This window comes from Manis pentadactyla, chromosome 4 (genome assembly GCF_030020395.1).
Source record: "Manis pentadactyla isolate mManPen7 chromosome 4, mManPen7.hap1, whole genome shotgun sequence".
Classification (NCBI taxonomy): Eukaryota; Metazoa; Chordata; class Mammalia; order Pholidota; family Manidae; genus Manis; species Manis pentadactyla.
Window position 1 is genome coordinate 174,548,612 of NC_080022.1, and position 17,995 is coordinate 174,566,606.

Consider the following 17,995-nt stretch of genomic DNA (forward strand, 5'->3'; position numbering starts at 1 on the left):
TGGAATAAGTGCTCAACACAAGAGATGGTGTTCTCTTCACTTCTCTTCCCAAAGCCCTCCTCCTTCTCATCCACCTACACTTTCACCCATAGCAAAAGAGAGACTAGAGGGAGAAATCCATTAGAATCCTACCCCCAAAATCTTCCAAGCACCGGGGTGCCTGCATGGAGTTGGCACTGGGGCTAAGAGGGACTTACATAGGCTACCAAGTTGCCCCCGTCCCTGTCTGAGCTGCCCTGTCTCCCACCCCCTGGCTTCAGCACTGTCGCAAACAGACACCTGCACACAGCAGAGCCACTCACTCCCACTTGGCCAGTGAGTGCCAAGGTGCTTACTGCTTAACACTGCCATAAGGGAATTCTGCATCTAGGAGAGGTGCCAAGGTTCTGGGCAGCCAGGGGCAACTCCAAATGGGAGGCTCCAGATTCCCTGAACATAGCTGCATTTGGATGCCATTTTTTCCATTTTAAACATCCTGGGTCCATGGCACCCTGAAGCCCTCTCCCAAGTTTACATTACAAACACACATAGCCTGGGATGCAGTGCAGGCACTTCTTTAGAATCTACTCACCTACCCTCTGCAAGGATGGGGTCAAAACAAGCCCTTAGATGGCCCGATAATTACATTTTAATTAGATATTGTTCCCACCCCAATTAAATGTATATGTTCATTGTCTTTATTAATATTGTTGTTTTCTCCCTTTTGGATTCAAGTTACTGATTTTTTTAATGTCATGGAATGGTCTCAAATTTCCCAATGACTTAATTAATCCCACCAGCGGTGCCAGTGCCCTGCACGACCTGCCTTTTCCACTCCTAGGCTAGTGCCTCAGAGTGGAGCCTCAGGAGACCCCCTACCTGTCCGAGACTCCCCCGTCGGGAGGCCAGGCGTCGGGTGAGCCGCTTCAAGTGCTTGCTGCTGGGGTGCACACCGGCCACCCGCCCCCGCCCACACACAACTCAACACACACACACCAGAAGTGGGGGTGAGAAGCCCCAGGAAGCCGGGCGGCTGCAGTTTTATTACGAGATTTCTTTCCAGATGCGTAATCAGACCAACGAGCTCGGCGACTCGGATTCGTCCACAATTCATTCCGACCTTCCTCGTTACTCTGCTCCGCCTCACCCCACCTACGTACAACACAAAACTCCTACACGACTGACCTCAGCCGAAAACGCTGCATCTCACAGCCCCTCCCACCCTGCTTCCAACTTGTTTTTTTAAAAAAACGGTTAAGAACCTCCATCCTCCTCCATCCCGCGCCCCACCTCCCGCCGCCCCCGATGCCGAAACGCCCACGGGACTGAGCAGGGTGTGTAAGTCCCTTTCCGCGCCGTAGCCTCGAGTCCCGTAGTGTCCCGGACCCGGGAGCCCCACGGCACGTCTCTGTCCCTCGCCATGTCCGTCGTGGGATGCTGGCAGAGCCTGGGGAGGGGACGAGGGTCGTGCTCTCCCTTCTCCGTCTCCTTCCAGCCACGCCGGCGAGGGAGGCCCAGGAGGCACTCAGTACAGCCCCAGGATGGCGGCGCCCACGTCCTTGGAGGGCCGGCGCTCCTGCACCAGAAAGTTGATCATGCTCTCCGACTTGATGAGCAGGTTGCAGCCCAGGAAGAAGACGCCGAACACCACGGTGAGCGACAGCACGCAGAGCACCGCGATCTGCGCCACGCGGGACACCCACAGGCTTCGCTCGTCGGACGCCAGCCCCGCGGGGACGCCGTCGCTGGCGGCTAGCGGCGCGCCCCCGGGGCAGCAGCCCAGCCACGTGCCAAGCCCTTGGCTGCGGTTCTCCAGGGCAGCCCCGGCGCTGCCGCCCAAGCCGCCCGCCGCCTCCAGGCCGCTGTGGTTCAGGAAGGTCACGTTCATCGCCGCTCGGCGCCCGAGGTCTCGGCGCGCAGTCCGGGGCGCGCGAGGAGGCTCGCGGGCGCCCGCCTCTCCGAGACGCTCGCGTCCGTCCGTGCGCGGGGAGAGGAGGAGACGGGGAGGCTGCCCGCGCACCGGCGCCCCCTCGGACCGCCTGCTCCTGGGACCCGGGCGGGAGGCGGCGGCCGCGAGGACCGAGCAACAGGCGACGCGGCGGCTGGAGCAGGAGAGCCGAGCACTGCACGCGGCTGCCTGTAGCGCGGCCCGCCGCCCCGCCCCTCGTACCGGCCCCGCCCCGCGCCCGGGCCCCCGGCGGGCGGGGCGGGCATCCCGCGGCCGGCGCAGCCTCGCGGAGTCCCAAGGCGGGCCGCGGTCGGGAGATCGGGCAGCCGCAGACGGACTGTTCCGGGCTGGAAAATCTCTCCAAGGTGCCCATTCCAGAATTTGTGCTCTTAGTTAAATTCTTCCTGAAGTCTGCCCTAAAGCTCTTCTCCGCTCTTTGCTTACGTCCCGGTAAGTCTCCGTCGACATCCGAGCTGTAGCTGGACGCCAGCGTTGGCCTCCCATTCCTCTGCCGTCTCCCCGGGGCTGTGGCCCTGGGTGCTGGAGCCCTCCGCCGCCCCCCCGCCCAGCCTGCCCCGGGCTGACGCTGTCGCGGTGAGGAGCGCTCTCTGTCCTCACCTGTCCCACCCTGCCTCGTTTGATTTGCTTTAAATTTTAAAGTAAGTTATTGCGGGTTTTCTTTATTCTCCACTCCCTTTACCAAAAACGCTTCGTCGTAAGATAGAAAGTACAGATTAGCAAAATGAAAAAAATCTAAAACCTCATAATCTTACCACCCAGAGAGTGTCGATATTACCACCTTTGGTACAAAACCCTCCGGCTTTTTTCTCTGTGTCTCTCTAAGTATGTATACTCAAAATAGGATGTACTCTCCGTACGTACCCTTTTGTACTCTTTGTTCTGCAACCTTCAGTCATTTCATAGTGTATCTTTTAGGACGGATAAATATGCATCTACAACAGTGGCTCCGAATTGCCTGAAGGAGTTCTTAAAGCTGGATTGCTGGCCCAGCCCAGTTTCTGAATCAGTAGATTTGGGGTGAGGCCCCAGAATGTGCATTTCTAACAGATTCCCAGGTGGTGTTCATCTCTTCAGGGACTGCACTTTGAGAACTACTGCTCTGTAACATCATTTTTGGTGAAAGTATGGTGTTTCAAGCTAGTACAGTTTTCTTAACCAAGGTCTCTATTTTTGGATATTTGAGTTGTTTCCTTTTCTGTTTGTTTTTTTGTATCAGAAACAGTATTGTCATAAAGGGCCTTGTAACAAAGTCTTTGGGCAGAAGCTGTATTTTTAAATTGGGATTTCATTTTGAAAAAGGAACCTGCAGAATCAAAAAATTACATCCCACCAAATTTCTTTTCAGAATTGTACCAGTGTACATACACTCCAGCCCTATGGGGAAGGGGGCCCTTACACACACTGTCGTGATTATTGTCATTATCTTTTAAATCTTTGCCTGAGTTTATAGAATGGGGATAGTTTCTCACTCTTGAGCTCATTTGTATTCTTCTATTGTTGTGAAGAAGGAAGGAAGGCATTTTGGAGCCTTTGCAATAGTCCAGGCAAAAGATGCTGGCTGGAGGCTTGGATTCTGGTGGGGGCGGCGGAGGGGGGGCAGGCAAGTAGATGGCAAGGGCTTGGCAAATTGGAATAAGGGGATGCACAATACCCCCATATGTGAGCATCTCAAAGTCCCTGCCCCACCATTAGTAGAATACTAAGGTGTATGTGTTTGTGTCCTGAGAAGCTTTACATTTCTTATTTTAAGGATGAAGAAATAGACGCACACACATAAATACACACAGAGAGACATGTAGGAGAACCTGAGAAAAGCCCTCACCCTCCTGGTCCTGAGAAAGCAGCCTGGCACAAGGGAACTCAGAGTATTTTGGGCAGGAGTCTCCCTTCCCTGACCACCCCTCAGAGCCAGGATAGAACAGGGACACAACAGGTGTCTGGCCCCGACATTTTCTCCTCTGCTTTTGACCAGTTGGGTTTCTTTAGAGAAATGCTTGATTTTGCCTTTTGTCCATCCTCCTCCTGAGAACCAACCCCTTTGATGTCCCTGGACCTGGAGCTCATGGTGTTGATGCCACCCAGCTGAGGTCAGTCTGTCTGCTGAACACATAAGGGGCTGGAGTGGAGTAAAGGCAGGGGACAGGGGCCTGCCTACAAGAAGCTGGGGGAGACTGATGGTTGGCCTTTCCTTTATTGAGCACCTACTATATGCTCAGTATGTTAAATATATTACTGAATTCTTACACCATCTTTTGGGTCCCCCTGGATTGTCCCTTGATATGAGGTAACAGGCTCAGACTAGTTAATTGACTTAGTTAAGACCACACAGCTAGTTAAGCATCAGAGCCAGAGTTTGAGCCCACATCTGTCTGTTCCAAAGCTATGCTCTTTAATTATTCCTGTCATCCCTCTCTTCCATCATCCCTGAACTGGTTTCTCTGGATACCTGGAGGGAGAGGAAGATGTTGTCTTTGACCTGGGAACAGGAAAGGAGAGAGAGAACTTCGGCCACTCAAATGAGAACAAGCAAATGTTCTTTATTTATTCAGAGCTTGCTACAGCAAGAGAGTCAGCCACCATCCCTGGAATTTGACAGAGACGCAAAGGCAGATAGGGTGGGAAAGCTTGGTATGAGAAAGAGGTACGCTTTCAGTTGTGACCTGACTGGGGACTGTTGGCCTGGAAAAGCTATAGGTGGACTAACTAGAAGTATGGCAGGAAAAAGTCAAATATTGTTCAGGGGAGCATCTTTGACTTTTCCCACTTTGTCTAATGCTGGAAGTGGGAGCAAGACATTTTGGGTTGGTTCCTATAGGGCGTGTGGTTTGGCTTCCTGGACTAGTCGCTGCACGTAGCAGGGCAGAGTTGTGGTTTCATATGTGGTCTGGCCATTGTCCATTTATATATTCAGTTTCTCAGACTGGTCCTGGAATTCAAGAGTAAGGCACCTTCCTGGCCTGGACCTAGATAGATGCTTCCTATCCAGGGCTCCCTCCTCAGCTTCTCCCTTCTGCCCTTTCTGGAGCCACAGTCCCAGCAAGTCTGGTGGCTATTTAATGTGCATTAACTCTGAATTCTTACAATAACCCTGAAAGGTCAGTGTATTCATTATTTATTGCTGCATATGTGCAAATTGTCCCCAAATTGAGCAAATATTTATTATCTCACAATGTTTCTGAGGGCCAGGAATCAAAATGGCTTAGCTGGGTGGTTCTGGCTCAGGGTCTCTCATGAGGTTGTAGTCACGGTGTTGGCCAGGGCCACAGTCACTACAGGCTTGACTGAGGGTAGAAGACAGCCTCCAGGATGACTCCCTGACATAGCTGTTGTCTTGAGGACTCAATTCTTGGCCATGTAGACCTTTCCATAGGGCTGCTTGATTGTTCTCCTGACCTGGCAGCTTGCCTCAGGGCCATTCTTGAAGAACGTGCTGGAAGGTGTGCAGCTGGTGGAGTGGAGAGGGACAGAAGAGTGAGGTTGCAGAGTGACAGTGTTAGCTGTCATTGTTATTTGATCTTCACAGCAAGCCTTACAGATTGGAATCGTTAGCCCCATGTGATAGATGAGACAGTGAAGACCTAGAGAGGAGGCAATCTTACCTGAGGTCACAGAGCTGGTAATTGGCAGTCAGGATTTAAACTCTTAACTAACTACCTTATAACCTAGCCCAAGCACTTTCCAGCACTTCGTGCCTGTCTGTTGTGGGGCGGAGACTTCATTGTTAGGGAAAGACACCTCCCGCCAACCCTCAGGGCTTGGGAGGGGCCTCAGGAGCCTCAGAAAGTGCCTGTCAACTGGGCTGCCTTCCCTGCTTTAGAGATAAGGAAGTGGGTGCCTCTGGGCTCAGCTGCCACCCACTCAGAACTATTTTTACCAGCCACCTTAGTGACAAGTCTGCATCTCCCAGCTCTGGAAAGGCCATCAGGGCAGTCTGGCTGCCCCAGGGAAGAGCCTCCACCCAGAGGCCACCGTTGATGCCCTGCTATCCCTGCTTCTGTTTCTAGATGAAGCTTTAACTCTCTGGTGTGTCTTGTCCTTCAGGGGTCAATAAGATGCTGCCCTCCCCTAGGTTCAGAGGTTAATAAATCCTCCTTCATTAGTACCACTTGCCAGATGAACCTATCTGAACTAAAACGTTTAAATCTGCACATATTTTAAATTGTTCACATTTCAAACAAGGTTAAAAAGTTCTCCATGCATGAGTGATTTTAATGACAAGATAAGAATCATTTATTTGCGGAGGGGCGGAAGATGGCGGCGTGAGTAGAGCAGCGGAAATCTCCTCCCAAAACAACATATATCTATGAAAATATAACAAAGACAACCCTTCCTAGAATAAAGACCAGAGGACACAGGACAATATCCAGACCACATCCACACCTGAGAGAACCCAGCGCCTCGCGAAGGGGGTAAGATACAAGCCCCGGCCCCGCGGGAGCCGAGCGCCCCTCCCCCCAGCTCCGGGCGGGAGAAGAGCAGGCAGAGCGGGAGGGAGACGGAGCCCAGGGCTGCCGAACACCCAGCCCCAGCCATCCGGGCCAGAGTGTAGGGCCCTCGATACTGGGAAAACGGGGCAGCAAGAACAGTGAGCAGGCACTGGAGGCTGGGCGACAGAGGACATAAGAAAAGCGCGCGACCATTTTTTTTTTTTTTGCTTTTTTGCTGCTTTGTTCTGGCGAGCGCTGTTTGGAAGTCTTAAAGGGACAGGGACCCCAATATTAGGGAAACAGGGCAGAAAGACCGGTGAGCAGAGGCCTGAGGCTGGCACCGGAGAATAAAGAAAAACGAACGACCACCTTTTTTTTTTTAAATAAAAATTTTTTTTTTTTTTTTTAATTAAAAAAATTTTTTTTCTTGTTTTTTTTTGTGGTCGTTGTTTTGTTTTGGCGGGTGCTTTTTGGAAGTCTTAAAGGGGCAGGGCGGGCCACTTAATCCAGAGGTAGGGAATCCGGGACCTCTGGGCACCCTAACCCCTGGGCTGCAGGGAGCAGGGAGGCCCCTTACGGAGATAAATAGCCTCCCAGCAGCTCCTGCTCCAACGCGACTCCACCATTTTGGAGTAGCTGCCTGAGCCAGGCCACGCCCACAGCAACAGCGGAGATTAACTCCATAGCAGCCGGGCAGGAAGCAGAAACCCTGTCTGCGCGCAGCTGCGCAGCACAAGCCACTAGAGGCCGCTGTTCTCCCAGGAGAGGAGGGCCACAAACCAACAAGAAGGGAAGTCCTTCCAGCCGTCACTCGTCCCAGTTCTGCAGACTATTCCTATCACCATGAAAAGGCAAAGCTACAGGCAGACAAAGATCACAGAGACAACACCAGAGAAGGAGACAGACCTAACCAGTCTTCCTGACAAAGAATTCAAAATAAGAATCATAAACATGCTGACAGAGATGCAGAGAAATACGCAAGAAAAATGGGATGAAGTCCGGAAAGAGATCACAGATGCCAGAAAGGAGATCGCAGAAATGAAACAAACTCTGGAAGGGTTTATAAGCAGAATGGATAGAATGCAAGAGGCCATTGATGGAATTGAAATCAGAGAACAGGAACGCATGGAAGCTGACATAGAGAGAGACAAAAGGATCTCCAGGAATGAAACAATATTAAGAGAACTGTGTGACCAATCTAAAAGGAGCAATATCCGTATTATAGGGGTCCCAGAAGAAGAAGAGAGAGGCAAAGAGATGGAAAGTATCTTAGAAGAAATAATTGCTGAAAACTTCCCCACACTGGGGGAGGAAGTAATCAAACAGACCACGGAAATACACAGAACCCCCAACAGAAAGGATCCAAGAAGGGCAACACCAAGACACATAATAATTAAAATGGCAAAGATCAAGGACAAGGAAAGAGTGTTAAAGGCAGCTAGAGAGAAAAAGGTCACCTATAAAGGGAAACCCATCAGGCTAACGTCAGATTTCTCAACAGAAACCCTACAGGCCAGAAGAGAATGGCATGATATATTTAATACAATGAAACAGAAGGGCCTTGAACCAAGGATACTGTATCCAGCACGACTATCATTCAAATATGACGGTGGGATTAAACAATTCCCAGACAAACAAAAGCTGAGGGAATTTGCTTTCCACAAACCACCTCTACAGAACATCTTACAGGGACTGCTCTAGATGGGAGCACTCCTAGAAAGAGCACAGCACAAAACACCCAACATATGAAGAATCGAGGAGGAGGAACAAGAAGGGAGAGAAGAAAAGAATCTCCAGACAGTGTATATAACAGCTCAATAAGCGAGCTAAGTTAGGCAGTAAGATACTAAAGAGGCTAACCTTGAACCTTTGGTAACCACGAATTTAAAGCCTGCAATGGCAATAAGTACATATCTTTCAATAGTCACCCTAAATGTTAATGGGTTGAATGCACCAATCAAAAGACACAGAGTAACAGAATGGATAAAAAAGCAAGACCCATCTATATGCTGCTTACAAGAAACTCACCTCAAACCCAAAGACATGTACAGACTAAAAGTCAAGGGATGGAAAAACATATTTCAAGCAAACAACAGTGAGAAGAAAGCAGGGGTTGCAGTACTAATATCAGACAAAATAGACTTCAAAACAAAGAAAGTAACAAGAGATAAAGAAGGACACTACATAATGATAAAGGGCTCAGTCAAACAAGAGGATATAACCATTCTAAATATATATGCACCCAACACAGGAGCACCAGCATATGTGAAACAAATACTAACAGAACTAAAGGGGGATATAGACTGCAATGCATTCATTCTAGGAGACTTCAACACACCACTCACCCCAAAGGATAGATCCACTGGGCAGAAAATAAGTAAGGACACGGAAGCACTGAACAACACAGTAGAGCAGATGGACCTAATAGACATCTATAGAACTCTACATCCAAAAGCAGCGGGATATACATTCTTCTCAAGTGCACATGGAACATTCTCCAGAATAGACCACATACTAGGCCACAAAAAGAGCCTCAGAAAATTCCAAAAGATTGAAATCCTACCAACCAACTTTTCAGACCACAAAGGCATAAAACTAGAAATAAACTGTACAAAGAAAGCAAAGAGGCTCACGAACACATGGAGGCTTAACAACACGCTCCTAAATAATCAATGGATCAATGACCAAATCAAAATGGAGATCCAGCAATATATGGAAACAAATGACAACAACAACACTAAGCCCCAACTTCTGTGGGACACAGCAAAAGCAGTCTTAAGAGGAAAGTATATAGCAATCCAAGCATATTTAAAAAAGGAAGAGCAATCCCAAATGAATGGTCTAATGTCACAATTATCGAAATTGGAAAAAGAAGAACAGATGAGGCCTAAGGTCAGCAGAAGGAGGGACATAATAAAGATCAGAGAAGAAATAAATAAAATTGAGAAGAATAAAACAATTGCAAAAATCAATGAAACCAAGAGCTGGTTCTTCGAGAAAATAAACAAAATAGATAAGCCTCTAGCCAGACTTATTAAGAAGAAAAGAGAGTCAACACAAATCAACAGTATCAGAAACGAGAAAGGAAAAATCACGACGGACCCCACGGAAATGCAAAGAATTATTGGAGAATACTATGAAAACCTATATGCTAACAAGCTGGGAAACCTAGGAGAAATGGACAACTTCCTAGAAAAATATAACCTTCCAAGATTGACCCAGGAAGAAACAGAAAATCTAAACAGACCAATTACCAGCAATGAAATTGAAGAGGTAATCAAAAAACTACCAAAGAACAAAACCCCCGGGCCAGATGGATTTACCTCGGAATTTTATCAGACATACAGGGAAGACATAATACCCATTCTCCTTAAAGTCTTCCAAAAAATAGAGGAGGAGGGGATACTCCCAAACTCATTCTATGAAGCTAACATCACCCTAATACCAAAACCAGGCAAAGACCCCACCAAAAAAGAAAACTACAGACCAATATCCCTGATGAACGTAGATGCAAAAATACTCAACAAAATATTAGCAAACCGAATTCAAAAATACATCAAAAGGATCATACACCATGACCAAGTGGGATTCATCCCAGGGATGCAAGGATGGTACAACATTCGAAAGTCCATCAACATCATCCACCACATCAACAAAAAGAAAGACAAAAACCACATGATCATCTCAATAGATGCTGAAAAAGCATTTGACAAAGTTCAACATCCATTCATGTTAAAAACTCTCAGCAAAATGGGAATAGAGGGCAAGTACCTCAACATAATAAAGGCCATCTATGATAAACCCACAGCCAACATTATATTGAACAGCGAGAAGCTGAAAGCATTTCCTCTGAGATCGGGAACTAGACAGGGATGCCCACTCTCTCCACTGTTATTTAACATAGTACTGGAGGTCCTAGCCACGGCAATCAGACAAAATAAAGAAATACAAGGAATCCAGATTGGTAAAGAAGAAGTTAAACTGTCACTATTTGCAGATGACATGATACTGTACATAAAAAACCCTAAAGACTCCACCCCAAAACTACTAGAACTGATATCGGAATACAGCAAAGTTGCAGGATACAAAATCAACACACAGAAATCTGTGGCTTTCCTATATACTAACAATGAACCAACAGAGAGAGAAATCAGGAAAACAACTCCATTCACAATTGCATCAAAAAAAATAAAATACCTAGGAATAAACCTAACCAAAGAAGTGAAAGACTTATACTCTGAAAACTACAAGTCACTCTTAAGAGAAATTAAAGGGGACACTAACAGATGGAAACTCATCCCATGCTCGTGGCTAGGAAGAATTAATATCGTTAAAATGGCCATCCTGCCCAAAGCAATATACAGATTTGATGCAATCCCTATGAAACTACCAGCAACATTCTTCAATGAACTGGAACAAATAATTCAAAAATTCATATGGAAACACCAAAGACCCCGAATAGCCAAAGCAATCCTGAGAAAGAAGAATAAAGTAGGGGGGATCGCACTCCCCAACTTCAAGCTCTACTATAAAGCCATAGTAATCAAGACAATTTGGTACTGGCACAAGAGCAGAGCCACAGACCAATGGAACAGACTAGAGAATCCAGACATTAACCCAGACATATATGGTCAATTAATATTTGATAAAGGAGCCATGGACATACAATGGCGAAATGACAGTCTCTTCAACAGGTGGTGCTGGCAAAACTGGACAGCTACATGTAGGAGAATGAAACTGGACCATTGTCTAACCCCATATACAAAAGTAAACTCAAAATGGATCAAAGACCTGAATGTAAGCCATGAAACCATTAAACTCCTGGAAGAAAACATAGGCGAAAACCTCTTAGACATAAACATGAGTGACCTCTTCTTGAACATATTTCCCCGGGCAAGGAAAACAACAGCAAAAATGAGTAAGTGGGACTATATTAAGCTGAAAAGCTTCTGTACAGCAAAAGACACCATCAATAGAACAAGAAGGATCCCTACAGTATGGGAGAATATATTTGAAAATGACACATCCGATAAAGGCTTGACGTCCAGAATATACAAGGAGCTCTCACGCCTCAACAAACAAAAAACAAATAACCCAATTAAAAAATGGGCAGAGGAACTGAACAGACAGTTCTCCAAAAAAGAAATACAGATGGCCAACAGACACATGAAAAGATGCTCCACATTGTTAATTATCAGAGAAATGCAAATTAAAACTACAATGAGGTATCACCTCACACCAGTAAGGATGGCTGCCATCCAAAAGACAAACAACAACAAATGTTGGCGAGGCTGTGGAGAAAGGGGAACCCTCCTACACTGCTGGTGGGAATGTAAGTTAGTTCAACCATTGTGGAAAGCAGTATGGAGGTACATCAAAATGCTCAAAACAGACTTACCATTTGACCCAGGAATTCCACTCCTAGGAATTTACCCTAAGAATGCAGCAATCAAGTTTGAGAAAGACAGATGCACCCCTATGTTTATTGCAGCACTATTTACAATAGCCAAGAATTGGAAGCAACCTAAATGTCCATCAATAGATGAATGGATAAAGAAGATGTGGTACATATACACAATGGAATACTACTCAGCTATAAGAAAAGGGCAAATCCAATCATTTGCAGCAACATGGATGGAGCTGGAGGGTATTATGCTCAGTGAAACAAGCCAAGCGGAGAAAGAGAAATACCAAATGATTTCACTTATCTGTGGAATATAAGAACAAAGGAAAAACTGAAGGAACAAAACAGCAGCAGAATCACAGAACTCAAGAATGGACTAACAGGTACCAAAGGGAAAGGGACTGGGGAGGATGGGTGGGTAGGGAGGGATAAGGGGGGAGAAGTAGGGGGGTATTAAGATTAACATGCATGGGGGGGTAGGAGAAAAGGGAGGGCTGTACAACACAGAGAAGGCAAGTAGTGATTCTACAACATTTTGCTATGCTGATGGACAGTGACTGTAAAGGGGTTTATAGGGGAGACCTGGTATAGGGGAGAGCCTAGTAAACATAATATTCGTCATGTAAGTGTAGATTAGTGATAGCAAAAAAAAAAAAAAAAAAAAAAGGGCAGTTCCTGTGTGGTAACCTCCAACGAATTCTACACAAGGGTATAAAGGGCATATAAAAGTGTAGGCAAAGGGTCTGTTTGTGTTTATACAGAGGATCAAAGCCTAATTGGGCTACCCCGAAAATGAACTAAGATACGATATGAAAAAGAACTTCCAACATCTGCACCCTCTGGAAGACTCATGCCAGAAGATGATCATCAAAAAACCCCAACAAAGATCCACGCACTGCTACAGCTGTAGATGCACTCATCCCACCAGTTCCTGGACTTGCCATGGGAATGAGGAAGGAGATATCTAAGCTGGCCTGTGCATACAGTAAAACAACAAAATTGGACTGGATCTATACTGTTGGAACTCAACCAAGAATTTGGAGAAGTGCAAATTGTAGCGCTCCAAAGTCTTACAACTACAAACTATTTATTGTTAAAAGAACATATGGCATGTGAACAGTCCCCAGGAATGGGTTGTTTTAATTTGTCTGATTTCTCTCAGACTGTTCAAGTTCAGTTGGACAATATCCACCATATCTTAGATAAGTTTTCACAAATGCCTAAGGTGCCTAACTGGTTTTCTTGGTTTCACTGGAGATGGCTGGTAATTACAGATATGCTTTGGTTATGTAACTATACTCCTATTATGTTAATGTGTGTGTGCAATTTAAGTAGTAGCTTAAAACCTATACATGCTGAAGTTACTCTACAAGAAGATATATCAAAGAAATAATCAATCTTCCCATGTTTTCTTCCGCCTGCTACTTCTATAGCTTTTCTTCTTCCTTCCTAATTACAACCCTTAAATAGAATTCGTGCCTCATATCAAATTTACCGAGTATCATAATTCTTCCAAGTGGTAAAGATACCTCAAGACAAATGCTGGGCATAGAAGCCACAGGGCATAAATATGCAAAGAAGTAAAAAGCTAACTTTTTCAAACAATAAGGCTTCTCTCTCACTTACCAACTTCACATTTCCCTGTATGGCCCCGGAAGATGACTGGTTAGCCAGAGACGGGTAAGATTCCTCAAGGGAGGAACAACCTAAGACAGGCACAGTCGCAGGGGGGCCATCAGGTGAGAAATTGGGGATCAACAGAGGTGAGGCTTAGAACCTCACCCCCCCGTTCTGAGAGAAATCTTCTGCATACGTGGATGTTTTATTGCCCTGGTCTAGCTTGGATTAACACATAGTCTACAGGCACACACCTGATCATCTACATGTGCTCTCTTACAACACTAAACTATGTTTTCTACCTTTATCTTGTATCTACCTACCACTTCAGCATTTTATTAAAAATAATAATAATAAAGAGAGAAATGTGGTATCCACATATAAATCAAGTATAAAAACCAAATGAGTATTCATATTTGAACTGACTGTTTATAGTTCATAATGCATGAGCAAAACCGAAAGTTTCTGTGATGACTGCCCTTGTACTGTTCACTATGTAACTTATTCATTATGTAAGAATTTGTTCTACATGTAAAAACTTGTTTGTTATGCCTCAGAAGATTGGAGACTGACAAAAATTAGGCTTGGGGTGGAATAATGATTGTGCATTGAGCATTGACTCCCCTATACAGAATTTTATTGTCGTTAACAACCATTTGATCAATAAATATGAGAGATGCCCTCACAAAAAAAAAAAAAAAAAAAAAAAAGGACAGACTTCCAATGGTAAAATAAATTAGTAACCGGGATGTAATGTATAGCATAAGGAATATAGTCAAGATATTGTAACAGCCTGGTAGGGTGATAGCTGGAACCTAGAATTATGTATATAAATGTTCTACCACTGTGTTGTACACTTGAAACTCATGTAATGTAATACTGTGTGTCAACTACCCTTCAATAAAAAATAATTATTAAAAAAAAAAAAAAAAAAAGAATCATTTATTTGCATGCTCAACTGTACACACACACACACACACACACACACACACACACACACACGGGTGCACGCAAAAAATGTAAATAGATGACTGTGGTCTGACAACATACTTCAGGGAGGCCCAAGAGCCCCTGAACATAATTTATTTTCTGAAGTGGTTTCAAACAACCTCCTAGGATCCTACTTACACTATTCATTTGTTTGGGGAACGCTTCCTAGAGCAGACAAAGGTTGCCTCCTGCCAGATTCCTGTCCAAATGATCTCACATTTCATATCAGCAGAGGGGAAGTTAATAACATTTTACTGCATATGGCACAAAATTAAAATAAACATAGATTGCTGTGTTTGGCCTTTGCCTTCTAAGCGACTTCAGAGTCGGACCCTGTGCTGTTACCCACACACAGTGGAGAGCAGAGAAGGGCCCGCCAGGCAGTTCAGGCCTCCATGTCTTTACCCAAAGCAGCAGGAGAGATGCCTCAGGGTGTCTGTGCAATAGTAGATGGGGGCCTGGGCCAGTAGCATGTGGTGGAGAACTTGAGACAGGATCCCAAGTATCAGGGAGATTCACATCCATCTCCTGCCACCTATCTGATTTGTATTTTGGAGAATACCTGGAGTTTGGAAATCTGGGATCTATTTCTTCCTCTGCTTCTGGGCCTTGATTGGCTCATCTGTAAATCAAGGGAGCTAAATCAGGTAATCTTCAATAAAGCTTTATTTACAAAGACTGGGAGTGGGCCAGACGTGCCATTGTCAGCCTTCCTCTGCTGTGTTTCCTGTGGGGTGCAGAGAGCCTGGGGCCCAACATCTGCTTAGGCCTCTATTACCACATCTATAAAATATGGAGCAGGTTAATGTCTGCATTCCCCAAACTACTCAATAGAAGTGACACTGACATAAACAGGTTTCTCTGTTATGGGACTTCTCAAGGTCTTTAGTATGTCAGTGTGCCTTGTGGATTTGTCAGAGGGAATGCAAGCTGCAGGATTTGACTAACACATCTAATATTTTTTGCCACTGTGGTCCACTCAGCACAGTTTGGGAAATGCCCTGTTATCTCCTTAAAACCTCAGTTTCCTTCCTGTAGAATAGCAATGACAGTGGTACCTGCCTCCCAGAATTGTTGGGAAGGTTAAATGAGGTAATGCCTGGAAACATGCCTGGCATGGGGCCTGGCACAGAGTAAGTGTTCAGTAAGTGCTAGTAGCTATTATTTATAATAAGGTTCTTCCTTTTCAGCTCTGACATTCTGTGCTTCCAACTGCAGTGTATAATTAAACTCCAAAGCATCTGGCTTCCTGAGTTGAAAGAACAGCCCAGAGGAAGGAAAAAGGAAGAGAAAGATCCTCTTGGGTTGTCCATTTGTACACCAGCCTCACTGCCAGTCATCACAACAGGGGAATGTAATGTAGCAAGATGCCAACCCCTAATGACAAGGCACAGGGTTGTTGGCGGTCCCTGGTTTAGCTCAGATGCTGTGGGGTATATTTGAGAGGTGGAGAGGTAGGAGGGAGATCGGGGCTGCTTTAGGGCCATAGAACCCGAGAGCAGTCTGCATGGGTCAGCCAGCTTCCTTTTCCCACACTCTGGGCACAGTGCTTCCCGCCACTTTCAGGTATGGGACGTGCTAGGGAGTGGTGACAGGGAGAGCTGTGTCAGAAACGGCAAGTAAGAGGATTCGGGCGAGAAGGGCAGGATGGGCAATCCACAGAGGAAACAGAATCTGCATGGCTCGTAAACCTCAAGGAGCATACGATTGCAGTCACAGGGACCCAGGGGACACCAGGGACTACCCAAGTCAGTGGGGAAGCATTCACAGTTCCCTGGATTTAAAAAAATAAAACCTCTTTTCTGTATTTTTCAAAAATTTGACAATGAGCATGTATAGCTTTTATAAGAAGAAAATTCGTATTTTTGAAAAAGAAAGGAAAATGATCACCCTTGCAACCATACAGAGGCCAGGCTGGAGGTTGATGCAACAGACCAGGCCAAAGGTACTGATGAGCAATTCCATTCACAGGAATATGCCCCAGAGAATTGCAAACTGACAGAGATCCATGTACACACATGTTCCTACAAGCACTGTTCACACTAGCCAAAAGGTGGAAACAGCCCAATGTCCATCAACAGATGAACGGGCAAGTAAAATACCGTCTATGCATACAGCGAGATACTACTCATAAAAAGGAATCAAGTACTGACACAGGCTGCAACAGAGATGAACCTGAAAACATTATGCTAAGTGCAAGAAGTCAGTCTCAAAAGGTCGTATGTTGTATGATTCAGTTTACCTGAAATGTCCAGAATAGGTAAATCCACAGAGATGGAATGCAGACTGATGGTTGCCAGGGGCTGGGAGGAAGGGAACAGGGAGCAACTGCTTACCAGATATGAGAGGAAGTCCCAGTAGTTAGATCCTGAAACTCTCATAGTTTGGTAACATAAACCATTAAATACCTCTGTATGGCTTAAGCTACCTTGAGCTGAGTTTTTTTCACTTAGACAAAAAAAGAGCCCTATCTAATTCACCTGCTACCATTCCATAAGCCTCTCTGTCAAAGTTCTTGGATCAAGAATAAAATGATCATATCATTCATGTTGCTGAGAGCCACGTTGAACATGTGCAATGTGAGAATCTTAAAGAACTGGCCACCAGTCATGAGGGCCAAGATAAGGGAAGGAAGTGGTCACATCGCACCTGGAACCAGTGTTCAAAACATTCACCAGTGAAGGCCAACTTACTGACAGAAAAGTGTCCTTATTCATCTGAATGTTAGAAAATGTCACTTTTCTCTCTCCTTTTCTGCAGGGCCATTTGATAGCATACATAAGCTGCTTTGAAGAGGTCCAGGCCCTTTGCTCCAACAGTTACATTTCCAGGAATATATCTTATTGCAGTGGTTTTCAAATTGTGGCCCTTGTGGAACACTGGGGTGCCATAGAGGTGTTTTGTTGGTTCTGCAGACTTGAATTTGAATGCCTGAAGCATTCAACTTGGATTTGAATGTGCTGAGGCTGACAAACAAACCAACCCTGCAACCATCAACCACTGACCGACTCCTGACTTCCTAAAATTGAGGTGTGTATTTGCATTTGTAAAATATACTTAGCTAAACAAAATACCGCTCTTACCTGTTGTTTATATGAGTTCTAGTTACAAATTTTCATGTAAAAAAAGGTGCTCCTTCTAAAAATAAGCAGTATAACATCACCGTCCTGTGAACGTGATCATTTCATACTAGAAGGTTGAGCTTTAAGGAGACTCACTGCAGCACCCCTGATGACAGGGGTCTGCAACCCATGGCCTGCAGGCTAAATTTGGCCACCACCTGTTTTTGTTAATTAAATTGTATTGGAATGCAACCACTGATGTACTGTGGCTGCTTTTGCACTGCAATGACACAGTTAAATAGTTGTGACAGAGACCTTGTGCCCTGCGCAGGCAAAAGCATGCATTATCTGGCTTTTTACAGAAAAGTTTGCTGACTCCTGGCTTTTAATGATGAAAAATTTGAACCAACCTAAACGTTCATGAAAAGCATATTGATCCAGTTATGGTGCATCCCTTCTAAATAGAGCATAAGTCCACTATTGAAAAATGATTCTGTAGCACAGTGGCTCTGAAACTTGGCTACACACTGGAACCGCCTGGGGACTC

The 17,995-nt window shown here is 45.5% G+C and overlaps 2 protein-coding genes across 2 annotated transcripts in view; one reads left to right on the top strand and one right to left on the bottom strand.

The window, feature by feature from the left end:
* Positions 1 to 885: 885 nt before the first annotated feature.
* On the bottom strand, positions 886 to 2,143 carry RPRML (reprimo like). Its single transcript, XM_036899936.2, has one exon. It carries the CDS (start codon positions 1,865 to 1,867, stop codon positions 1,505 to 1,507), a length of 363 nt encoding a protein of 120 aa, XP_036755831.1. The 5' UTR covers positions 1,868 to 2,143; the 3' UTR covers positions 886 to 1,504.
* A 32-nt stretch (positions 2,144 to 2,175) lies between these two features.
* The window catches only part of LYZL6 (lysozyme like 6), a 34,915-nt gene continuing 19,095 nt past the window's right edge, over positions 2,176 to 17,995 (top strand). The window contains exon 1 of the mRNA XM_036899935.2: positions 2,176 to 2,377. The gene's annotated coding sequence lies outside the window, so the exon portion shown is untranslated. The remainder of the gene's footprint in view (positions 2,378 to 17,995) is intronic.

Excerpts from the sequence above, each read along its gene's own strand:
- RPRML (XM_036899936.2), bottom strand. The coding sequence starts at position 1,867 with ATGAACGTGACCTTCCTGAACCACAGCGGCCTGGAGGCGGCGGGCGGC.